The 27,494-nt window shown below is 37.8% G+C and overlaps 2 protein-coding genes across 2 annotated transcripts; one reads left to right on the top strand and one right to left on the bottom strand.

Annotated features, from left to right (window-relative positions):
- Positions 1–154: 154 nt before the first annotated feature.
- LOC6565323 (myb-like protein P) lies at positions 155–11,718 on the bottom strand. Its single transcript, XM_043216075.1, has 6 exons — positions 11,650–11,718; positions 2,920–3,008; positions 2,270–2,844; positions 1,236–1,610; positions 999–1,172; positions 155–887 (listed from the first exon to the last, which is right to left on the bottom strand). Exons 2-6 carry the CDS (start codon positions 2,966–2,968, stop codon positions 777–779), a joined length of 1,284 nt encoding a protein of 427 aa, XP_043072010.1. The 5' UTR covers positions 2,969–3,008; positions 11,650–11,718; the 3' UTR covers positions 155–776.
- LOC6565324 lies at positions 7,781–9,616 on the top strand. Its single transcript, XM_032738392.1, has 2 exons — positions 7,781–9,186; positions 9,247–9,616. The coding sequence occupies exons 1-2, from the start codon at positions 7,906–7,908 to the stop codon at positions 9,349–9,351; spliced, it is 1,386 nt and encodes a 461-aa protein (XP_032594283.1). The 5' UTR covers positions 7,781–7,905; the 3' UTR covers positions 9,352–9,616.
- Positions 11,719–27,494: the final 15,776 nt, after the last annotated feature.

Raw genomic sequence — 27,494 nt, 5'->3', positions numbered from 1 at the left:
GAATGATTGCGTTTAATTGTTGGACAGACACAAGTCTAAACTATATATAAACATTAAATATATTAATCACGAAGAACGAAACGAAAAGTTATTGAAAAAATACTCAACAAATATTTTAAATAAAATTACATAAATAGTTAAACATAAATATATAAAAGTAAATTAAGTTCTTACTCTATACGAGTATAAAGAAAGTGTCGAATTGAAATGTTAAACGGAGTATAAGGAAATCTACATACATACAGGTATATATGTATATATGTATGTATATATGTCCGGAGAAGTGACCCTCGATATGATCGGAGATCAGCAGACAGATCGTCAGACAGTATCAACAGTTAAAACTAGCAAATAACATTGCGATCTTAAAATATAGTACACATACTAAACATAATTTTGGTAGTTTGGCTTAAACTAATCGCTCGTCTGGTTGCATACTAGTCCATTTGAGCTGCACGAATGCCTATCAATTAGTAAATACATACAATTGTCCCCATCGAGGACCCCACTTAAATGCTACGCTGCGCACAGTCAGGCGCCTACTTAATGATTATGATGTGTTTTTGTTTTTGTTGTTGTGTGTGCTGTTTGCTGGGTTTCGCAATGTTGTTTGTTGGGACACGGAAAGATGGGCTAGGTAAATGGATTAAACCGATGGAATACTGGACACATGGACACAAAAATCAAATAATAAATAATGGGAGGGATGGGAGGGGCAAGTGGGAAGTGGGAAGTATAGGCGAGTAGGGAGAGATTCCCAGAACAGACGTCAGAAATTAAAGCTTTGTATGTTTGACCGTGTCCGTCCAATAGTTCTGTATTGTCATCGCCTCCAGTGAGTTGAGAAACGAATCGTTATCCAGGCTGTACATCTCATCCGAATTATCCTAAAAAACGCCGTCAAAAAAAAAGAAAAACACAAAAAATATTGTCAGTAAAAGGCGCAGAAAATTTGGATTGTGCCCGCAGGCAACTGGCCAACGAATCCTTACACTTACACGCATCGTGCTATCATCGATGTAAACGCTCGAGTCGGGCTCGCTGAGAGCCTGCGGCTTATTCACATAGCGCCGACGATAAAGGACGATGCCAATGGTGCCCACCGTACAGCAAATGCCAAAGACAGTGAAACATATGGCCGATATGGAGCCGGCATCCAAAAAATATGTGCGCTATAACATATACATAATACAATATAATATTGAATAACTTCAGATGTTGTCGTTGCCACTCACTTGAATGGCCAGCGCCTCGGATGAGATGTTGCCACCTTCATCAGCATCCGAAACGCTGGGCGCTGCGGATGCGGATCGGGTGAGCAAACTCTTGCTGTCGCTGGAGAAATTAATATAGCGATTGATGTGCTTGTATTCGGCGGACAGCACTTTCGATTTCCTGGAGCGATGCTCGCTTTCGGCGCGTCGCAGCTCATCCTCCTTGTTGGCGTTCTCCAACGTGAACGGGACACGCTGCAGCTCATCCGACAGCCATTCGGTGTTGATTTTGGGCGTCGATGGTGTGGCTGCCACAGCTTGACCTGCTGTGCTGTTGATCGGCGGGCTCGTTGTTGTTGTTGTTGTTATTGTTGATGTTGCTGTTGTTGCTGCTTTTGTTGTTATTGTATTTGTTGTTATTGTTTTTGTTGTATTCGTTGTGGATATTTTGGTTGTTGTTGGTGGTGGTATTGTTGTCGATGATGTTGACCCAGTTGTTGTGTTTGCTGCTGCAGATTTTGCTGCTGTAGTTGTGAGTTCCAAGCCACGGGCATTTACAGCAGCTGCCACACAGGTGGCATTGCAGGCGCTGCTGTTATTATTTGTACTGCAAAATTATATGATATGTATTAATGCGAGCAGTAAATGAACGCAATAAGATTATGCATTGCTCCAAACCATTATCTCTGTTAACGAAATCAGGTGTTTTTTGATTGTGTTTTGTGTTTTGTTTTTCTGTGACATCAGCAGAGACAATAATAATAAAAATAACATTCGATAATTCCGAAGTGAAATACTGATATGATTTGAAATGATATTTATTAGGCGCTAACTAAAGCCATCATCCAAGCTCCGATTCTATTTGACAAGTTTTATTAACATGTTTCAAAATAATATTGCCCAAAAAACGATTCTTTTGAGAACTGATTAATTTCGGAACCGTAACTCAAAAATTTCACTTTATTTTTCTATTATTTTCTTTAGACTTTTGAGTCGATATCTCTGCCATTTTAACAGTCTATTTTCATAAGTGGATGTATAAATTATATTGTTTACCTTGTGATACGACTAAAATTCGTATAGTTGTTGAGCTGATCCGACGATCCTTCAGCTGCAACACTTGCCGCAAAATCAGCGGAGCGCTTGAACTCGAACTGATTGTGCGACATTGTTAGCTTTACCGTTGCCCCATCAGCGTCACTTTGCTCATCAGCATCCGCATCCATATCGACGTCGTCTCCATTGCTGTCCTCCTCATCGACGGAATCGGAAAAGGGCGCTTCGACATCTTCGATGGCATCACTTGACTCCTCTTCCTGCTCCTCCTCCTGCTCCTGCTCCTGCTGCTGCTGCTCCTCCTCCTTTTGCTGTCCACCTGCGTCTGCATATGCGGGTGTTATTTTTGGCGCCGACGGCGTCGTCTTAATGGTTAGATCCATGATATTCCGCTGGGTGACCGTTGTCCATGTCTGACTGGACGTGGTCTGATATAGCTTCGTTGTCTGCCGACGGCCAGAACCATGTTCCGTTGCCTCCGTCCTATCCAATGCCCGATCCAGCTGCTGCTGTGTGCTCGATTCTAGACTCACGTCCTGACTGGGATATGTGTGCACATGAGGCAACAGTTGCACTGCAACACAAAAGGATTACATTAGCAATAGATCATAATGATGATGCACTGAACTGAGTATCGTGTGCCGCTTACCACACAGACAGGTTATCCAGAACCAATGCGACCACCAGTAGAAAGTCATAATGCGGCACGTGTTGTGATCTTGGGCCGACTATGCAGTGCTGCAACATATACAGAAAAAAAAGAAGGAAATGCCAAATTGTTAATGAGCTCATCTCCGTTGACGCTGCCAATCGTCGGCGACGATCGCATTCAAGTTTCCCATCCGTCGCATGATTCACGGCACGGTCACGTCAGACGTCCGGCAACAAAAACAAGTAAGATAAGAGTAAGAGTTTCCCCGTAGCAAGATACCCTGTAACCAGCCACAACATGTACACACAGTGCGCCCTCGCTTAACGTAACTCGCTTTCATAGCATTTTATTATATATTTAAATAGGAAATATATAAATAGGCAAAATATAATATAAATATAATATATAAATTGAATAAAATGTAAAATAGTAGCAAAGACATTTTTTTAAAGCTAGGCATTTGGTCTATGTCTATGTCTGCTGCTGCCTGTTACAGGGTATACAAACAACAAGCCGCCAGACAGAAGCGGAATACTTTATGGCGATGACTGCGATGAAATCATCAAGTCATTGAACAGTCGTGGAAGCGATTTACATTCGAGTCAAAACAAGTTTAATTTGGAGAGTGCGGCCTTTGATCAAGTCTGTGGCAGGAAAGAGCCAAAGTAAATACGGAGACGGAGCCTGGCCAGAGACAGAGCCAGGTCTAAGACAGAGCCAGGTCGGAGACAGAGACAAGCGTTTGCCAATTTGGGGGTTGACGACTTGCCAGCGTTGCCGCTGCTGCGGCAGATGACATATAACCAAATGGCTCCGTATACCTTATAAGGAGGCGTGCCACCCACACGAAATGTACGCCCACATTGAACTCTCGATATTCAAGTCAGAAATAGTCGTCTATTCCGCTCAATTGTTGTTGTTGTTGTTGTTGTCGTTACTACGAAAAATTAGCATGTCATTTTTGTGATGGCAACTTTCAGAATCTTCCCATATATATAAATACTCGTATATATATATATGTATTTTTCTATTGTTTTAATTTTTATTACTGCTGTTATAGCTTAGCTACTGTCTGCGTCTCTCAAATCACGAACAAAGTGCCTGAAATTACTATTATTATTTCTAAATTTCAAAAGATTTTCGCGTAGAATTCAGAGAAAAAGCTCTGGCTTTTAGATAAGCACAACATTCCGTTTTAGAATTATACTTTTCGAGTAATAAAATTCAAAATTTGCCGCACGAGTTGTTATCTATGTCGAAGTTGATTGAATTGGAGCCATTTGGGATTCATTCACCGCCAGCCGCAACCTTAATTTATCTTATCACAAATCTTAAAGCAAATTATGAAATATCCAATGTAAATACGTTAACAATGTAAATTTGTAAACTTGGCAAACATTCAACGAGCTGAAGGTCTTAGCTGCTCTTTGACTCCTTAATACAAGTTGGCTTACAGTTGTAAGCTATTAGTTTCCAGTATACACAACAATATTGAAGATTTTTTGAAATTTAAACTAATACTTGATCAACTAGGATATGCAATCTTTGGTGTGCCGCAGAAATTGGTTCTTTCTTGGTTAATTCTCGTTACGCTTTTCAGCTTTGGCCAAATGTTTGCTTGGTTGCACGCGTCTACCTCAAATTAGATACATACATACATACATACATACATATATATAATATACAAATATATACCCTGTAAGCGAGAGATTATAAGATGACTTGGGCAGCCAAGCGAATAACGCTGGCTTGAGAAAATGTTTCTATTGAACTACACTGTTTTACTGTTACTTCAATAGCCACTTATTAAATAATAAATTATACTCTTATTGGCAGTAAACAGTAAACAGTAAACAGAATCTAGTTGAAGCTTAACCCTCCTCCATAAAAGTTTGGTATTTTCACTCGCGAGTGTGCAAATTACAAATTATACAGGGTATCAAAATGTGTATATAATGTAGCCTGTACTGGGCATCCCACAGCCGAGCTGGCCCAATTCGAGCGCTCTAATTTGATAGTTTGTGTGCTTGGGCTAAAAACTGTGTTTGGTACTACACCCATTTATTTGGGTTAATGTCTACACAGACCAGGCCCACTCAAAATTGCTCTAAATTGGTGGCTGATAAGATTGTATGAACAGAATGCGATACACACACAAATATATACACATTATTTAATAAGTATGTATGTGTGTGTGTGTGTGTGTGTGTGTGCTTGTATCGATTTGTCAGTTTGACCCACATTGACCTCATTGCAAATGGGGACAGAGTTGGGGTGCCTTTGACGTCACACAGGGCTCGGGTCAGTGTCCGTGTCCGTGTCTGTGTCCAGGTCATGTGTGTCAGGGGATGATGGTACCCTGGTATGTACCCTTTGTGAGGGAGGCGCGCGCCACATTAAACATGGAACATTACCAGCGACACTTTATGCATACCACGAGGCGTTAAAGGTCAGGCTGCTGTCATCAACATCAACAAATTGAAACACAGCCGTAAAGAATGAACAATAAAAAAACAAAAAAAAAAAAAACAATTGTTGCTTAAATTTTGAAGTACGCATGTATGTGTGTGTGTGTGTGTGTATGTGTGTGTGTATGTATGTGTGTAGATATATGCAAAGCACATGCAAAACAAACGAACGGCGAACAAACAAAGCATAACAAAACAAACCATAACAAAGCAAAACAAACAGAGGAGCGCGCACCGTAACGAATGACACCAAACGAGTGGAGACAAGAAATGCGCAAAGAGCAGCTGAGCTGAATCACAGACGATGGGAGGGGGGGCGGTCAACGGATAGGTGCTAAAGCAGCTAGCGAGAAGTGCAAAACCGGAACGCGCATGAGCAGCGACGGAACCCAGAAGAAGAAGAAGTCCCAGCAGCAGCAGCAGAAGCAAGGCCTTATGTAAATTTGCATGTGTTTCTTTGTTAATCATGATCATCATCATCATAGTTATTATTTTCGCCACATTGTAAGGAATGCGCCATATATATATATATATTTAAAAACATTCTTATTATAAAGTAGTCCCAAAATTTCTAGATTACGACTCTTTCCGGTTAATTTCAATATTGAAGCTATGAATCATGGCAACGAATCTGCCAAGCAAAAAATGTTAAGTTTCTTAAAAAATATATATATGTAAGAATGCTCTATATATGTATATATATATTATATATATAATATAATACAAATTCAAATGTAATCAATCCATCAAAGAGTATCTTTTAATAAGTAGGGACACAATCAAGATACTATTTACCATATTCAAGAACTTTTTTATTTCATCGATTGTGGTACAAATTTGTTGTATAAATCAATAAAATAAATTAAATTAGCAAAACATATATTTGAGTTCGTACGAAAATCGAGAGAAATCCATATAATAGTCAAAACTACTTCATTCCAAAAAGAGACTGCCATAAAAAAATAAATAAAACAAGATATATTTGAGCTAAAAATGGGTTTCAATAACTCGTAATACAATTACAATTATATGTGTGCTTGCAAGGCTATTTATAATAAAGCAGCTCATAAATATTTATGTGCTGTTTGCCAAGTAAATATAAATAAGATTAAGAAAAACGTAACTAAAAACAAGTCGTACTGCACTTCGTGCGAAATAATTGCCTTTTGTGGTTGTGTGAGTGCCCTTATGCAAAGCTGGCTAATTGCCAAGACTAGTTTATGCGGCGAGGCTTATTATTGGGCCTAATGACATGTTGACGCTTTAAATGAACTCAAGGCTAAGCACGGGTCACCGTCCAGTCGAAGCCATTACAAAATCGCATTGCAAAAATTGCAAAAAGAAAAAAAAAAAAAATACAAAAAGCAAAAGCGAAAGAACTCAAACAGATGCACTTTCAAATGCGAAAGTAAAAAACATACAACAATGTTCAAAAAGTAGCACAAGTGCAGATCAAGGCGTGTGTGTGTGTGTGTGTGTGTGTGTGTGAGTGTCTGAGACTGTAAGTGCAATTAAGGAAAAGGCGAAGAAAAAAACAAGTGCAACCTTCAAGAAACAACAATGCAAATTGAAAAAGCGGCAGGCCAAATGGCAACAATTAAATACAGGGCGGAATACTTATTATGCAAATGCCAAAGAAAAGACACCGCAGCGATGGGCGTGGCACGCAAATGCAAGTCTAGAAACACACACAGGCACACACACAAATGCATATACATGTGTGTGTGTGTGTGTGTGTGTGTGTGGCAGGCAATGTCATATCGGGCAGCAACAAATAATGGGAAAGTTCACGCTCACTTTCTAATGTCAGCAGCGCGGCACGCGATGTCACTGGCAGACAGATTTGTGGCACATGTGTTGCAGGCTTGGGGGGCGTGCAACGCACGGAGGAGTAGATGATTAGCAGCGGCCTGCTGAAATACTTAACTGAGAGTGCATGCTGGCATCGGTACAGCATTCCAAGCCCAGTATTCGACACACAAAGAAGGTAAGATAAGGTGCAGGTGCAGGTCTTAAGTAGACCTACAGATAAAGTGCAATTAGTTGATCTGACGGGTGAACGGACATGCTGTCGATGATGATCGAGACCGTAATAAAATACAAAAATATATTGTCAGAAAACTTCTTGACAGTTCGAAGAATAATCAATTTTGCTTTCAAGTTGGTAGGAGCTCCAAACAATTCTATAAAAATATGAAAAATATAAAATATTTTATATACAAAAAGATGAATTCCTTCCTTTGTCAAAAAGACATGTATATTTAAAATAAGCAAAACAAAAAATAACAAAATAGTTTTTAGTTTTAGAACGTTTGAAATTGCCTGGGATTGAAGCAGGCTGCGACAAGACTTCAGTCAGAAGAAAGGCAGCAAATACAATACATTGTAGCAACAGCAGACTCAGCTGAACACGTCCAACTAACAATTCTACAACAAATTATAAAGCATACTCGTACATATTTATTTATTGGTTTTATTGGCATTTCTACTGCCCGCATGAAGGTAAATTCTTTCAATGGAAAATAATTGTATTGAGCCCAAGCGAGAGGGCTCTTCATGCAACAGAGAAGGAGGCGACATGGAAGTGCCCGTTGGTGGTGGTAAGGAATCAACGGAGAGGAGCACTCGGCTATCGCGACAGCACATCGTAAGGCTTTCGATTGCCGAACAGGTTGCCATCTATCGCACCAATGAGGCAATGCGTCCGCTCTGCGATAGCGTTTGGCGCCGCAGCCATAAGCGCCTGGATTTTCGCCAGCTGGAGCGGGAGTTGAGTGGCGAACCGTTGAGCTTCTTTGTCAATCACATGATGGATAATTATCGCAGCGCCTATTTCATAGCGGATCGCCTCCAGGAGAATCTCAATGTGCTGGAGCGTGCCGGTGTCAGGGCGCTCATCAATGTACATCACTGTAAGCTGCTGCTGTCGTCGTCGGAGTCGCAACGCCAGAATGACGATGGCGATGCTCAACAAGTACGTGTTGCCGCTGTTCTGGGCGGCGCCCTGATGCCCCAGTGGCCGTTGCATGCCTTGCCCAAGATCCTGTGCAATTTGCGACGCCTTAAGGTGCACTGTGACGTCCAAGTGCATTTTATCCAGCAGTTCCCACAGTTGGAACAGTTGATGCTCTGTGGCAATGTGTCACAATCGGCACTGACCGGTATCCTTGAGCGTTGCAAGCAGCTGGATCACCTATTTATCAAGTGTCCCGAGCCAACGTTCAGTCTGCACGGCATCATCAACCTGAGCAAACTGCAGGATCTATCGATTCCCATGAGCATGTTTTTGGATATACACGAAAAGGTTTTATCCCTGCCGGAATTGCATTATCTGGAACTAACCAAAGGCGGTCAAAATTCGGAGGAGCTGACCATCGAGTGTTTGGGCCATATGCTGCAGATCAGGCCGAATGACATTGAGATTGTGCGGCTGAACTGCAGCCGCTTCAAGGGATCAGACTGGATGCGTGAACTGGATCTGCAACGCTGCGGAAGACTGCAAGGACTTGTGCTGAACAATTGTCGCTTCCATGAGCGCAAGATCTGTAATATGAATATGCCGTATGTGGCCAATTATCTGGTATTGAGTGGCTGCCCCGATCTCAGCGACTCTCAACTGGTGGACATGATCAAGAAGTGTTCACACCTATCCGAGCTCTATCTAATCGATTGTCCGCTGCTCAATGGCCAAGTGCTCTACGAAATTTATCGCATTCGACACAATCTGAAGCTCGATTATCCTCTCAGCATCATTCTGGACCAGTGCGAGCTAATCAAAACGGAGTATCAGAAGGCGGTGGGTATCTTACATTATATATATGTCGAGCTATATGTATATATTTATTCCTGATTTTAGTACGCGGCTTACTGGGTCTTCAGACAGTCAGTCATCAAGTTGGACTGTTTGCTTGAGGAAAATACAACATTTCAAAACTTGCAGACATTTTTCTTTAAGAAATAAAACGCTCCCATTGCATGAACACATCATCATCATCATCATCATCATCATCATCATCATCAACAATCGGCAAATGAAAATACAAGAAAGAAAAAGGAAGAAGAAGGCTCCAGTGAAGTGTTCTCGGAACAAGACTCATCTGCCAATGGTTTTCACCGTCTCAATTATATTACTATTAACAGTTTCGGATAGTTTGCAAGCAGTTGTTTAAGGTGTATTGTACTGATTTCATGACACCAGTAAAGCAACGTATATCATATACATGACACATGCACTGTAGATTATATTGTCAATTAGCAACTGCCCAAAGCCAACGAGTCCCACATCAATGCCAAGTAATTGTTTTAACAGTATTTGCTGTTTTTTTTTTTGGGTTTTTCTTTTGTTTGTGTTGCTTTTGTTTTGTTTACTTTGTTTTCGCTTTGCATCTCTTTTTTTTTTCTTTTTGTTTTTGCAACCAAGATGTACAATAACAATTAACTCATTTTCTTTTTTTTTTTTTGCGTACAACTGGCTTTTCGCATTTCCCAGGCAGATTTCTACAATTGCGGGCCGAGTGTAGCTGTGCAGGTGCGGGTGAGGGTGCGGGTGAGGGTGTTTTAACATTTCACTTAGCTAACAACCAACTTGATTTTACTGCATGCAAATCGAAAGTCTTGGCTGCCTGAGAATAAAGCGAAACTTATGTCGCCAGATTTCACTTGAGCCGGCGAAGATGACACAGAGATTTCAACAGAGGCGTTGGCCAGGGCTGGCAACGGGTTGCTGGAGCAGGGATCGAAGTCTTTATCATCTTTATCATCGCATCGATATCAAAAAAGCTATAAAGTCTAAAGTGAGCGACTTGGAAGTTTTCTCAAAAAATTATACTTAAAAATACAATTTAGAATGCGTTGAAAAAGGCTTCACTGATTTAAGGAAGTTCAAGTTTGTCATCCTGAACAACAACATTTTTTCTGTAGCTCAAAATGTTTCCTTTCTTTTATACCCCTTCCAATGATTTTTAGTGTTTTTAGGTGTAAACAAATTAGTTGGCAATGACACCACTTTGCTTTTGTATGAGTGTCTGTTTGAGTGTCTTGCCAGTTGTCAGTTGTCAGTTGCCAGTTGCCAGTTGCTGGCCAGCATTTGAGGCTAAATAGTCATCATTGCGCTTTGTGTTCGCAGTATTTTGTAATATTGGAAAACGAAACTCTTGAGCCAAACAACAAATGACACAAACAATTGGTTTGCCAAGCAACACTTTCTACACTTTTCACGTTGCTTGAACAAATGCAAAAGTGAAATTGGGCCTGAAAAGCGTTTTGCAATTGAGGAGTCTAAATAGGGTTCCAATGCAAGGAATTTATTACCAATTCTTCTTAGTGTTAGTTCTGAAATACAGTGAAATAATGAATACATCTTACAAAATATTAACACAGACTCAAAGCCTTGTTATAATCAGTCTCCATTAGAGTTGCTCGTTTTAGATCTGATTTCTCATTGGATCTTCTAGTCGAGTTTTTCCTTTGGCTTCTGTTTAATTTCCTTTGCCATTGCCATTATTATTCTGGTGATTGTTGACCATCGATACCATCGATTGCTGGCTTTCGGCAACGACTCTCGCTTCGGCTCGGCTGGCAAGGAGTCATTACGGTCCCCAAGGAGTCATTGGATTTTCATTGCAGAATTTTCGTCGATTTTATCGAATTAGATTCCTCTAATTTTTACTGTGTAGCATTACGTTGTTTTTCTTTCAGTTCAGTCTTTTCAAAGTGATTGTTTATTGTCTCGTTGAAATGCATTCTTATTGGCCAACAGTTAAGCGTTAGCAATTAGAATAATGGCAGAATGCTTGCCGATTTCCCTATAAATATATATAGGTATATATGTATGTACATATATGCAATTTTACAGTTGCTCAGATGTTTGGTTCGATTCCAAAAATTGTGAGAATCTGCATTTGAGCACATTTGTGCAATTGCAGCCGGTTGCTTTTGCTGTTGCCAACAATGGCAAAGGTTGGCTTACATAGGCGTCGACTCATTTCGCAACTGAACCTACAAGTACACACATACACATACACATACATACACATACACATACACACACATACACATACATGCATACATACATACGTCTTTTCCTACTCTGATTGTTATTGTGATGGTTTTGATTGTGGGGCTGGCCATTGTTTTGCGTGTTCGGCCTTGCAACTTGCGGATATGCCACACCCCCCTCGTTCGCCTTGCCAACGAACTTTGACATGTGTACTTAATAATATTTGGGTATACTTATATATGTATATTTATAAATACTCACAGATTCGCTCCTGCCAACGACCGGAACAGGATTTTTGGATACGCTCAAGCTTCGGGCTGGGTTTTTCAACTGCAAGGACAAAATACAGAAAAAGAAAAGAAAAGAAATAAGATCTTTGCTCTGATTGCCACTTGGACACACTCGGCTGACTTAAAATTGGGAGTGGGACTGGCGTCTAGGCCATTATGTATAATTCTGCTCCCCCCCCCCAAACTCCAATTTAAATAATTAAGTGTATTTGAGTTCGTTTTGGGCAATTCTGAACTAGTGCGTGGCGCACTTGGGGTGCTTATGCTGATCATTGCCAGTGCTTATCGTTTTAGATCAAGTGCAGGTCTAATAAAGAGCCCATCAACTTGTGCAATTAAAAGAGCGCTCAATGCTCAATGCACTGCTCGACTTGAACAATTAAAGCGACTCTCACATGAATAGACGAACATACACAGACATACATAAGTACATATATATACATATATTATATATAATTTATAAAGTTAGTGGTTATGTATACGCAACGTAAGCCTCTCAATTTTATATACCCCACATAATATTCGTATATAATATCTCGACGTTGTACAACGACACCAAATACAGACCATACAAAATGCGACCCAGATCGCGAACAATTAGTCAAATGACATAAGACTAAAGTTTGAATGGAACAGAAAAAGTGGCACTTATGGGCTTATTAAGGGATGTTTAGATAATCATAACATATAGCATAAGATCTGAAATGGGCTTATATAAAGTATACTTTGTATTACAAGCTTAAAGCGTACTAACTAACTAACTAACTCGGAAAATATTAGTTGGTGTAAGAAGATTACAGGAACATTTCTTATTAATAGTCTACTGCGGAGAGTGGGTAAGCCAATATTACGCATCCAACTAAGACGCGGTAAATCAAATATCAAATCAAAGATCAAATTTAATTCTGTTGAACCTTGTATTTGATAGACCATATACTAGATCCATATTCAAGAAAAGGACGCACAAGTGAAATGTAAAGAGTTTCAGTAAAGTAGGGTTCGTCAAATGCTTTCGACCAGCGCCTAAAGTAACCCAGGACACCAAAGACTCGATTAGTGACAGAAGAAATATGCTTCTCAAAATTAAGTTCGGGCAATGTATTTTCAGTGCATCCAAAAATGGCCAACTGCCATTTGTCATTTGTCATTTGTCATTTGGCGGCAGTTAAAGCGAGGCGTAACTTATGCATTTTTGTGCAAGCGAAATGTGATCATTTAACTGGTTGGCTGGTTATGGTCAGAGCTGATTTGCATGACAAGCCAAGGCAGTTGAGTGCTTTAAGCTGATACTGGTTGTTATGTTTATACTAAAATGAAGTCACAATTAGGCGAGTGCATCTGTGGAGAGTCGAAATGTAAAACGCAATTCAGAAATGGGTTGGGCGAGAACTTGATGGCCGCGCCCCGTAAAACTGACTCAAAAAAAAAAAATATATATATATATAAATATGTGTGTTTATTTATGTATACACATCTTATACACATATATGGCAAAAGGCTGACGACTCTTTTTTTATTTTTGGGCAGCTCAAAGTGTTGAGAAAGTCAAATATTCACAACGACAAGCAACATCAGCTCAGGCTGACCATTTTTGGGCCTGCTTCTGACTAAACAGAGCCGCAACATGCAAATCTAACTGGCGAAGCTACACCGAAAGAAAAAGTATTGCGCAAAGTGAGGTGTCATCGTTGAGATTTTCAATATGGTCATTTAAATTCAACTCATACAAATAATAATAATATTCTGATATTAATTGATGATTCCCATGAATCCAACACACATATTTATATACCATCAATGAATAAATAACATCATAATTAAATTAAAGTTTGCAGAAAAATAAACTAAGTGGATCGTTTTTAGCTACACATCAAACCCACTTAATGCTAATACTTAGAAAATTTTAATTTAATATTAAATGTTTAACCTCCACAAATATTAAACCTCCATTTTCAAATACTGAGCTTAAAAATGTTTATTTAATTCTTTTTTTTTGTTTTGTGTACTAGATAAACGCACACATTCATACACGTGTGTGTGTGTGTGTGCATGTGTGTGGTGCGTGCTTAGAATTTAAAGGTGGGCTACACCCGCACCGTCAGCGTCGCCATTCAATGGGGTCACCTAAATGGCGCCCGTAGATTATACCGACTAGCTGACACACTTTCCCAGCAGCTGGCCAACCAATTTATCTGTCTAGGAAGTAACTCACTTAGGAACTACATCATGTACATGTGTATGTATGTATGTATGTATTGAGAATTATATATTTGAAGCACGTTCAATGGCCAGTGCCACACCACTTGTGGCAGAGCCTCTCACTCTCGCCCAGACGCCCAACATCGGCGGTCAGACAACAGTCAAGTTGACTGCGGCGACTGGCAAATGGAGTCATTAGGCTCCTCAAATGTCATTACCACTTAATTGTTTTGCATCGTTTGCGTTCATTCAACTTCAACATCAACTTCAACTTCAACTCCAACATCCACTTTAGTTTCAGTTGGCTGTTTACATTGTGCTAATGAAGTTTGTGCATCCGAATTGGCTAAATCCGATCAGGCGAATTTCATTGCTCACCGAACACTGAACAATCCCAGCACGAGTCGTGAAACGCAAAATGTGAAACTGAAAATGGTCAAGTAAGCAGTTGCAAATGATGATGACGACTTTGTCGACTTCCACATTTTGCTAATCACATTGGCCAAATAATTTTAATAACAGTAATTAAGCGCTTGAGCCTCTGGCATAGACGTAGCTATCCACTTTACAGATATAGCCAGAAAATTATGCAATTTGCTGATTACCACATTTTGAAAAACACACCCCACCGAGCCCGCCTCCCAAAAGTAAGCTAGCAAGAATATTGCAGTCGAGTCAGGTCGACTATAAAATACCCAAACCTCAAAGGTTATATACATATATATATAATATATAACGAGTTCCAATACTCAAGCACAACAATATTTATGAGTAATATTAGGGTCTGTTCGAGCTGTAGGCCCTTATGTTGGTAGGCATATACACGGTTTCTGGCCATAATGATTACATGACCTGGCACTCAGATTGCGCATACATCACGTAGAGCGTCAGAACAAAGCCGGTCAGCAGCAAGCAATAAGCCCGAGTAAGCAGCCAGCTCAATATGAGATTGAAGGTTGGCTAGCAGTTGCCATGGCTGCCGGTGATACACGATACTGAGACTGCAGCTTGAGTTGAAGCCACACTCAGAAAAACGGCCCAAGTATCTAGACTGGAGATACTCGATTGTATCTTGACTTAAAATTGTGGTTTATACTACGATCGGTAATCGATTTGTATCGATATTGTGGAAAATTAAGAAGTTATCGATTAAATGATGCGTTTGGCATACGAGAACTTACATACAGACGGATATGGCTAGATTGTTTTGCATATATTCAAAGGGTTCTATAAATAAAATTATAAATAATTTAACTTGTATTATTGAGTGAAATATTATTGTGTGTATTAATTTATCAATGTAAATATTTATATATAATTAACTATTTTTTTTTACGAAATAATTTTTAAATTTACGAAAGTAATAGTTTTAAGAAGAAATGCTTAAGGGCAATCGATCAAAAATGCTTTAAATTTTTAAGAAATATTTATTAGAAAAGTTGCAATTGCTGAAGAAGTTGTAAGAAAGAAATTTGTAGAAATCCCCAAATTAAATGAACTTGAAATTTAGCTTATAAGTGACAAAATTTCATTTTTTTTTCCAAGTGTAATGGCAAAAGTACATCGACGAACATCGCATGGCCCGAACATATTGTATATATTTTTCTGAGTGTGGTAGCTGCTTTAGTCAGCTGAGGGCAGACACTGGCGCCAGCACAACAAATCATGAGAATCAACTCGATTATCAAGGTGCTGTCATAGACACAAAGTGCACTTGAGTGCAACAGCAGCAGAGGCAGCAGACACTTTCATTGGCGAATACTTTGTGAGAGACGAGACCATTGACTTGTTGTATGGGAATATGTTATTGATTTGCACGCAAGCCAAATGCCAATTTAAATGAAGCTGTTGGCCAGCAACTGGTCACGTTATGCAAACGCCAAATACACACAAAGAGTGTCGGCCAAAGCCAAATTGGCTACGCTGTCCATTCATCGAGCAGCGGTCCAAATATGCATCGCACAATCAGAGAAACCCCTTTTGAATCATGTGTGTATGTGTTGCTCTTGTTGTTGTTGTTGTTTTTTTCAGCTTGAACCCTTAAGCGAGTTTTTTTTTTCGACCCCTTTCCCCTGTGCAGAGCTTTGCACACTTTTACTTTCGGCATTTGTTAATTGCACTACTTAAACAGCGGGCGGGCCTGGGCTACTTTCCAAAAAGCGTTTTCTCGTCTTTGTAAAATTGGTAACAAAAGAAAATTATTTTGAACATGCTGGCAATCTGATTGTCAGAGTGACATAATGAGCGACAGCAAATGTTGCAGCTTCGCATTTTATAGTTATAGATATATAGATATATTGATATATAAAGCAGCATAATTTATTATGTTTCATTACAATTAATAATTAAATAATTTGCGGACTCGTTCATTAAGCCATACACTGACTGATCCATTTGCCAGTGGCATGCGTGCAACCAACGATTGTTGGTTGGCATCACATGTAATATGACTACAGGTACTTATGATCACAATGTGATCACTAACTAAATACAAACATTAATGGTAGTTCCTGGTTTTTGCTTTGCATCACCCATCTTCGTGTGCGGATATTAACACTCTGAGGCCACTTTCAACACGTTGGGGAAGTGCAACATTGTTGCATACGTGAGATGAGCATCAGACGATGATTAAATATCTACTTATAAAGCGTTCATAATCATTGGGTGCATAATTGTATATGCTTCAGCTTTAATGCAACCCCAATAAGAATATAAATATGTATAAGGAGAAATGCGCCCAAATCATTCCCAATCAGCTGCGAGCACGCCACATAAATATAACTTAATTAACTGAATGAAATGTAATCGTTTTTTTTGAGATAGACTTGCAACATATCTTTATTTGATCATTTAAATCTTACTTTTGGTTAAGTTTGATAAGTATACTTTGAACAGAAAAGTCAAATAAAGATTATTTGCATTTAATCTCTCCAATTGATTTAGGCAATTTAAACAATGTTTATTTTTTGCAGGTATGAACATTATGATTGAGTATTTTATATCAAATTTCAGTACAAACAATGGCTGGTGCTAAGGAACTGCTATGATGATATGATGACACTCAATTGTTTTTATAGCACGATTTTTTCCCTGTGACAGCATTAAGCTGAAATATGAGAATATCATTCATATTGCTATGAAGGGCTTCATACGTATGGGTAAAAACAACAAAAAATTAAATTAAATTGCGCCCAAGGTCGATATTCGAGCCGACTGGCCTGTATGCATAATTTGATTTATGTCCTCGCTAGGTTCCTGAAATATCCACAGTATGTGTCTTGGTGGAGCAGGCACAATATTGCCCAGTCCCTTGACAGTTGGCCAGAGGCGCGACGAATAAGTTTGCAACAGTGTTTACACATGTGTCGTTCCCATTTCAAATGGCACACCAAATACTTGCTTGCTATGCATACACGCTTGTAGGGGGCAACAATGTTGTTAAGCATATATCGACATTTAACTGTATATACATACACATGCATACACTCAGACAAAAACGCACTGAATTTCAGAAAATCGCCATTTATTTCTACAACGGAAAAGTATGTCCTTCTAAAAACTGGGCACATATTTCTAAAATTTAAATAATATTTAGCTTCCAGTGTGTGTTTTTTATATTTATATTATTATTAATAAAGTTTTAAAATATACAAACATTTTACAAATTTCATTGATATAGTTTCAACAAGTATTATTTTCAAAAAAAGGGGCTTGCATTTCTACTTTTTGAAATATGTTTTTATTACTAGAAAATATATTTCTGAAAAATAAAAAATACACATTTCCAATTTTTTTTTTGTGTATTTAGAAATTATTTCTTCAGGGCGATTCACATTTTTGGGCGATTTTCTAAAATTCAGGACAACATTTTGTTTTTGTTTTTCTGAGTGTATAAGTGTTATGTGTGTATGTGTATTATGTACATATTTGAATTCGAATTGCCGAATGCAAATTCGGCTGTCAAAATGAAAATGTTTGCCAAAAACTATTATCTTTATATGCTACTAAGTGTGTATTAATATATATTCATCCTGTTTGATTGTGTGTTTGTGAACAGCTCTCATTTGCTTTTGGCCGAGCTACAAGCACGCAACGCAAAATGGCTAAGTAAATTCATACGCCGCCCATTAATCAATGCCAAATGGGATGTGCAAAAAAAAAAAATTTGTAAAAAAATCAAAAAACCCATTGCCGTCAGAAGTGCATGGAAATTATTCAAAACACTTTTCATCAGACGTCATCGATTTGTTTAGCTGCTGCAAAAGTGCAAGTGAAAGTGAAATTATGCAAAATATCACATTACAATCATTATAATCATAATCACATGAAAGACAGATCGATGATCTATTGAAAGCAGCACTCTGCTGCTTAGCTGCAATAACAACATTAAATCAATAAGATCAACACCAAATGCAGCTAAACAGCGAAATAAACGTTTTTCATTTCATATTATAGTATGTAACTAAATATTCGCTAAGCTAACAACAACATTTGGCGCGTCTGCACAGAAATTAACGTCAATTTTGCTTTTGTTGCAAAACAAAAACTGCAAACAAAAAAAAAAAACAAAAGACGAGCAAGTGAAACAGCAACAATGAACACGAAATGAAAATCGAATGAAGAGCATTCACTGAAATTGTCATAGAGACGTGTCTACCGCACTTGCCATGCTTGTTGCAACGGGCACATCTACTTGGCCACAGTGAAAAAAACCCATGAATATTGTTGAAGGCAATTTCAAATTGATTGAAATAAGAGACGCCAAATATTTAATAATCAGTTTGAAATGCGAATAATAAAGATGTAGCCTTTACAATACTTAGAAATCTATTCTTATTCTGATGAAAACAAGAAAATTTAACAGCACACTCCGTTATATATATATATATATATATATATATATATGATTTTCAGTTTATCAGAAAGTATATTTCTAAGGCTGTATCTTTTTCTAAGCCAGAGTCTTTCGTTTCTTACTTCCAGGGTACATTATTCTAAAATTATAAAAAAATTTGTCTAATTTCCAGTTCTTTTGTTTGAATTATTTTTAAAAACCATATCATTGTTGTAGTATACACAACAATTTTCATTTTATGCCGGTTTTCTACATTTCTGGGAGATTTTTTTTGGGCGAGTGTATTTAGAGTTTATTCGTTTAAACAGCTCTACCAAATTTGACAACACCTGTTGTTGAATATGGTTAGACAATTTTTACCATAAAAGTTAAAGAAAATAACAATAGATTTGATAAAACAAAATAAGAATGGACCGAAAGTCTTTGACCCCGACTATTTCGTGCACCCACACATTCCTTGGTGTTGATAATTTATATAAAAAACGTTAAAAACACAATGAAAATGGTTAAAACAATAAGTGTATGTGTTTTGTCGGTGCGTTGGGGAAATAGCATTTTTTTTTTCTGGTTCAGCTGTGAGGCGCATTTGATGTGCACTCATTTACATACATAAGCACACGCATAAGCACACGCATAAGCACACACACACACACACACACACACACACACACGGACAGGCACACACTGACAACATCCGCACTACGGTACGTATGAGTAACGTCAATTGAATTGACGGCTTAACAACAATTACGCAACATAGCGACAGGGCGACAATGCGACTGAAGAGAGATCTAAGCCAGAGGGGACGAGGCAGCGGGCTATCGGAGGGGTAGCCTCATTAAATGCTTAGAGTGAAATGTAAGCTAAGCTAATTTTTGCACTGGCCGCTCTCACGTTTGTTTGCTTGTTGCATTCACGTTGTATAATCGCATCGTATAGGATAAATTGTTGTTGTCGTTGTTGTTGTCGTTGTTGCTGTTGTCGTTGTTGTTGTTGCTGCTGTTGTTGTTTTTGTTATATACACAGCACAGTACAGTTAGCAGTCATTATGCAGCTATATATGATAATGTTGATTTTTATTATTGTTGTTGTCATTGTTGTGCATAATTCTTGACCAGCGGAAGTACAAATGACATTGCACACGGGGAACCGTTACTATCCCAAGTGTGCATATTTCAACTTCTAAATGTCGGCCCAAAAGACTATTAAGAGAAACATATATAAAAAAAAAATAATTAAGAATAAAAAATAACCAAAGGTACAAGTTTAACTAGAGGTAATCAGGAAACCCTTGAAAATTGGCGCAATATTTTTCCACAAATTGCTCAAAACTTTCATAATTAAATTAGAAATTTGAAAATGAAAAAGTAATTTTGTCTAGAATAAATAATTTTTATTATTTATTTAATGTGGACCCAAAACAGTCCACAAATATTAAATAAATTAAATTGTAAATTGAATTGAGAGTTGCAATTTAAATGATATATCTGGGAATATATATAAATCGTAAAATGCATCAATATTCATCAGAAGGATTGAGAAAATCCAGAAGAGAGAGATGATAATCATATTTTGACTACACAATTATTTTAGACCATTTTTTTCAGCTTTTGTACGGTTTTGTTATTGTTTTTTTATTGATTAATACTAGGTAAATACCAAACATTTACCTAGAGCCAGGCCTTCTTTCGCCATATTTTTATTTATTTTTTATACAAATCATAATTTATAATTGTAACAACTGACAGCTGCGAAGTTTATTTTTTTTTTTATTTTTATTTTACACAAAATGACCCTGAATTTCAATTTAAATTCAGATGCGATTAACATAGATGTTTTGAGACTGAAATTTGTCAATCGCATTCGATTTTCATTTCGGAGGCGTCAAAGCGACAAATTTATACAAATGGCCAAATGAATATGGCCGTAACTTATTGTGGCACCAACAGCAACAATAACAATATAAAAAAAAGACAACAACAAATATCTGCATTACGCTGCACATATCTGCAGTCGACGGCTTTCGCAATTGATTAGCTGCAGTGGCAACGGCAACGGCAACGGAACTGGAAACTTCGTTAGGGCAAATTTCCCATAGTGAATACCACAAATTTTGGACAACTGTTGACTGTTGTGACTTCCCCGACTGTCGGCAGCCAGTCATCTCAGCGGTCACAGTCATAATTATCATTTAAGAGACAAGACAACTTCATCAACATCAACACAGATATCAACGGCGAGTGCCGATTTGTAATCGCTGATGGCTGCTCGGCTGCCTGGCAGTGACATTGTCTTGCCAGCATCTTTGAGATTCAGTTGAAGACACAGCCATAGATGCAGATACAAATACAAATACAGATACAGATACAGATGGAAACACAGATATGGCTACAGATACGCACGCCATGTTATGGCATCAACAATAGCGACACGCGTGCAGCAAACAATACAAAAATCTGATCACAATGAAAGCCATATCTCACCGAGTATTATGCAAATATTTTGAATACACTTTCCTCTATCTGAAATTGCTTGCGAAATTATACCTAGGGCTCGTTTTTTAATTTTTTACAAACATTTTAATTCAACTATAATCAGTGTAAAAATATTCCTCACCTAAATGAATTAAGGTAAAGATGGGCCTAGAATTTGGACATATTATTTCTAATTTTTTTATTAATGTACCATTAAATTAATACAGGTTTTTTTTTTTTTAGAGAATAGTCTTCTTATGAAAAGTGCATTTATTTTTGCAATGGTTCGAGCAACTGAGCTTGATTGGTGCTCAAGTTTAGCAAGGTTCTTGTGCATAAAATTGAATTAATTATGTCCATGAGAGGTTCAATGTTAATGTCTATATTTTCGTAAATTGTAATTGGTAATTGTGAAACCTAAGACTGATTCTGGTATTGAGTTTTTGTAGAACGTTGTTAATGTGTGTGTTTGTACGAATATGCTCCAAATTTTAATTTTGCCTTGACGAAATGAGACTCATGATCAGCTCCAACTGATAAATCTTTATTAAGTTAATCAAGTCATGTTTATCTGTATATATACAAATATACTGCGTATACGTGTCAATTTCAGAGACACTAAAATGCGTATTTCAGATAAGCAAATTCAACGCAACTTTTTGTAAAGAACTTACATTGTCACGTAAAATTTCGCAGAATACTGGGGAAACAAATGACATAATAAAGACTCTATATGGCATGATGTACAGAGTACAGTTAAAAGGCAAGTTTATGCAAGCAAAATAAATTTGATGGTTTTTGCATAAATTTAATGATGTAATTTGAGTTTCAATTTGATCAGTTCTCTCAACAGTCGTTAAATATATATTTAGATATTAAATAATTGGCATTATTGCCAATAAAGATGTTGTTGTTGTTTTTATCTGCTGTTGCATTCGACTTTAATTATTGAACAATAGAAAAAAGTGTTTATTTTTTTTTATGGGGGGCACGTGCTTTTGTTGCCTCTGCTGACACAATTTGTGCGTCTAAACAATTTCCATGCTGATTTTGCTTACTTGGCCATTGTGCGTTTATGACATGGATTTTATTGTTGCATTTGTGTATATGTTTGTTTGTTTGTTTGCCTCTGCTGTTGTTTTCAACAAGTATTTGATGTGAGCCGCGCAAAGTTGTTGTTGCAGCTGTTGCACTTATTGCTTGGCATTTGGGTCAGGCAAGGGAAATACTTGATTTATTTATTCAAGATACACTTAGCAAACCTTGGCTGAGATGAAGATGCAGATGCCAAACCTTAGACAAGGCTGACAAGGTCAAGTAGCCTGGCCACGTTCCCCGATTTCAACTTTAAGTTGAAGGCCTATCTCAGCACCCAACTCCAAACCAAGTTCAAAGTCAAATCGAGACAGGGAAGTGAACAATTTACGTTCAACGGACGAGTAATGAACAAATACAACAAAAGCATGAGCAAAAAAAAAAAAGAAGGTAAATCGATACCAATATTATTTGTCTCTGTCAATAAATATTAATTTGTTTTTGTTTAGCTGGCACCTTTTTCAAAGTGCACAAATTATATTTTTGTTCACACGACAAGCTGCCAACCTCCAGCTGCTGATCGAGCTGTGCCAAAGGCCGTCTCATCTACTTACAGACCTACCTAGTGCATATGTATGTATTGTACAGATATGCCTATGCTCACATTAATATATACACTTTGTTAACTACTTATCATTGAAGCACTTGCTGCCAATGCAAAACGGGGAGTGTGTTTTATTGACATCCAATTTGTATCTTAGAGGCGAAATGCTTCAATTTTTTTGAAGAGGCTGCAGCTTCTTTATGCTGTACTACTTTATACTCTACTACTTTATACTGTACTCTTTTATAATATAGTACAAATTGCCTTCAATTGAAGTACGAATATTGAATTGAGTCGGAAGTGCAGTTCTGTTTCTGTTTCTGTAAAATGAAATACACGAAATACATTGTTATTTCCTTGGACAATATGTTTATAGCATTATTTATATCCATAACATTATTAAACTCCAATCTTAAATATAACCCGACTTTCAATCAGGAAGCATCAAATCAGAATTATTTTAACTAGGCTTTTGACGCTTAACCAGAATTTACACGTTAATTAGAGGCACATTTAAAAGGCTATTTCGATGTCGAGTTCCTTTAAACTTGTTGTTTTGAATATATATTTGGCTTTTGGTCCACATTTTGTGCGTAACTCGATGAAGTTGAGAGGGAAAAGTTGACTAACTGCCAGTTGACAGATCATTGACAGCGTTTCGGCTAAGAAGCATATCCCTCCATCCTCTCTCTCTCTCTCTCAAAAAAAGAGATCATCTCGACTGCATACGCAAGTAGATTGCTTTAAGCCAGGGAAATGGAATTAAATACTTTGTTATTTTTCATTTTTCATCTACACGTTGACTTTGAAAATTGCGCAGCGTGAAAAATGTTTTGAGTGGAAACGCGATGAGGAAGTTTCTGCTCGTTACCGCTTCCCATCTCAACTAAGTCTCTCTCTGTCTCTCTCTCTCTCTCTCTCTCTCTCTCTCTCTCTCTCTCTCTCCCTCTCTCTTCCCCTCCTTACACGAAATCATTGTTCCTCAACTGTTTTAAAATATCCCACTTAAGGTAGTCACAAACTGGTTTATCGACTTTTCGTTTGTTCTACACAGACACACACACACACACACACACACACACACACACACACACACACACACACACACACACACGCACACACACACACACACGTTGAGAATGAGAAGCAACAGCTGCAGGTACTGGGCAACATAGTTGGGAAACCGACTTGGCCATGTCCGGCAAATGCTCAATGATCAAGCCAAGTCAAGTCAAGTCAAGTCGAGTCGAGCCGATTCGATATTATTCAGCTCACTTTTGTGGCTCATGCAACAGCCATGACTCAGTCGAGGAGACTCTGCTCCGATTAGATAAAAGCCATTGGCACATGTCAACTGATAGCTGATAGCCAATAACTGATAGCTGATAACACATAACTGATAGCTAATAGCTAATGGCAAATACGAGTATATGTTAGGCAACATTCTCGAGTGCACTTTTGCACCTGTTCATGCTCAGCATCTGAAACCCAATCAGAGCATGCTAATTATTTATAAATGTTATGCACATACATACATGGTATTGTTGTAAATTACGAGTGCAGTTAAGAACGGCTTTGGTTAACTGTTAAAGCCAGCAAGCAGGCCGCGAAAATTGCAATTTTAATTACTGACAACGTCAACAACAACAACAACAACAACAACAGCAAAACCAAACAAAAAACCAGCTAAAAAAAGATCAGAAGGCAGTTCAGAAACACAGAAATTTATACATGTATACTATGATTACCTTTTCAATTGACAACAACAACAACAACAACAACGCGGACGAGTGTTTTGGCCAAGACAACAAAAGCCAATTACATGACAAAAAGTGGCAAGCAAACAGCAAATAATACAATTAATAGAACACCGAATTCTAAACACGCTCACCACATTTTTCCTAAGCTAATTAATTTGTTTTTTCTTAGACAAAAATGTATAAAATACGATTTTGACTTATTTTTTGTTTTTGATAAGTTTGAGTATTGAACTAAGCTAGAAATCTACTTTAAATATGTATATATTGAGCAATGAACACTTTTTTCTTGGTTTGCTTAAAGCTTAACAAGTTTAATGTATTTCCTGTCAAGGTTAAAACGGGAGAGAAGAGAAACCAGTAAGTAAGAAACACCTGGTATCTATTTTTATATTTGTATGCCCTGTTCCCACTGAAAATGCGTAATAAGGGTATAAAGAAGTTGTGCAAAATCCAATCCCATAAAATATATATGTATTCCTGATTAGGATCAAAAGCCATTCTGTCTGTCTATATAAGATAAGAGCTAGATTATTTTTAAATTTGGAAATTTGCAGATTAAGTCTCTGTGCCGAATAAATATTTGATCAATATTTCTATTAGAGCATTGTATAAATATTCGCTAATATCGATTTTCAATAGCAATAAACACGAGTATTTATTAGAATATCAAAGAAGTGTATGCTTTTGTATACGTAAAGACTTCGAAGCAGGGTAACGACAAGGCGAGCACTCTTGACTAGAGCATTCTGACGTGTTTGCTTTAAACACTTGCAGTTGTAATTAACTAAGTGGAGTCACAGCGTTGACAAGCCCGTAAAATTCTGCGTAATTAAATATGTACATAAGTACATACATATATACTATATATATATATATGTACGTGTTGTTGATTTGATTACGAGTAGCATTGTATTTAATTAACTTTATGATAAACATAAAATGTTTAAAGGATTAAAGTTGAGGAGTTCAGGAAAAAAACACTTTTGAAATTTAAATAATTGTAGAATATATAAAAAGAAAGTATTATTGTTGGCTTAATTTAAGGCAGTTCTTGAGTTTGACAATTCTTTTTTCTTGGTAGTTTTTAGTCAGCCAAACTGACAAATTATTAACTGTTATGCATCTTTTTAATGCACTCAATTCAATTATTCCATATTGGCTTAGTTTATGTTGTTATCATCTTATTTAGCCACAAAATTAAATATTTAGAGGGTGTTTTCAAAGCATTGGCTTTTGCCAGAGCACAATACTGGGAATCGCAAATTATTTTTACGGGTCAAATATGTAATTTTTTATGCGCTTCGATTGAGGACAGGTGTATTTACATAAGAATAAATTTATTACTTTCTTTTATACCAAACAAACAAAAAAAAACTAATCTTTGGAAATTGTAGGACATATTTTTATCAGAGTGCTGACTTCGATTAGGGATCAAACAAGCTGCTAGTTGCTTAGTGCGAGCGATTGCCTTAAAAGGCGAGGAGTTGCAACAACTGCAGCTGCCCCGGGGCAGCAATTGTTGTTCGCTGCTCGTTGTTCGTTGCCAAGTGCGTTTAAAATTGCGTTGTTTGCAATTGGCAGCTGCTACGGCAGCAGCAGCAGCAGCAACAGCAGCAACATCAGCAACATCAGCAACAATAACAACAATAACAAGAACTACTTAATGCAACAACGTCGCGTTTTAGTGCTTTGGGCGCTTTGGTCACGCTCAACTAAATCGGCGCGCGCATTTAACGGTGTTTTATTATTTTAACGCTTGTTGTTGCCGCTGCTGCCGCCGCTGCTGCTGCTGCTGCTGCTGCTGAAGATGATGATTATGTTGATGATGCACTGAACGCAATCATTTTTCAACATGTGTGAAATTAGACGCAATTTGAATTGCAGCAAACGTCGCGCATAATTGCAAACATATTCTAGCTGTTCTACTTGGCGTCCTGCAGCAAACAGAAAGAACGAAATAAACGGGCTAAAAACAATAACCATACGCACAAGTCGAAGTGAAAGAGGAACAGGACTCGACTCGAAGTCGCTTTTGTTGTTTGACTTTTGCACGAGCGCGTGCTGTATTGATTTTTAGCACAGGTTCACAACTCGCACACACACACACACACACACACACACACGCACACACACTCATTCTTGCACAGTGGCAGGAACACACCCTGCTGCTGCTGCTGCAGCGATGGCATGTGTATCTGTATCTGTATCTGTATCTGTAAATGTATCTGTATCCCTTGGATACAAAGTCAAAACATCATTGGCTTAGACAGCCCCAAACAGCGGCTCAAAACGCACACAAAAAAAAAACAATTATATTTGACACTTAAAGGACCAAAAAGCTTTTGATTTTTATAATCTATATATGTATATATACACATGTATATCTGTATAAACAAAAAAAAAAAAATAACAATAACAAACACAACATTTGATAGTAGCGCAAGTTAACTCACTTTTTTTTTGTTTATTGCATTTTTGGTGGGCCAACAAACAACAAATTTACAAATCTTGGTTTCGCGCGCGTCAAAATTTGTAAATACTGCTCACTTGCACGCAAACAAATAAATAACAAAAACAGAAAACAGTAGTAGTATTAACCATGAACACTTTGAGCGCGCGCAACGGTCGCGATCCGCTGTACGTCCGTTTCGCTTGGTACTGTTTTTTCTTCTGTAACTGACGATGGGTGCGTTATCGGTATCGTTAGTTCGTTATTGGTATCGGTATTGGTACGTGTAGCAAGCGCAACGCTGCATATCGATGTATCGCTCGCTGGGCATATCGATATGTCATTACACACATCGTGCATCGGTGTTGTTGTCCATCTCTGACGGCTTCTACTTTTTTTTTGTATCGAGCAATAAATGCATTTACTAGCAGAAAGAAAGT

The sequence above is a fragment of the Drosophila grimshawi genome, unplaced genomic scaffold, assembly GCF_018153295.1.
Source record: "Drosophila grimshawi isolate 15287-2541.00 unplaced genomic scaffold, ASM1815329v1 contig_848, whole genome shotgun sequence".
In the NCBI taxonomy this organism is placed as follows: Eukaryota; Metazoa; Arthropoda; class Insecta; order Diptera; family Drosophilidae; genus Drosophila; species Drosophila grimshawi.
This window is presented reverse-complemented; position numbering and strand designations above follow the sequence as displayed.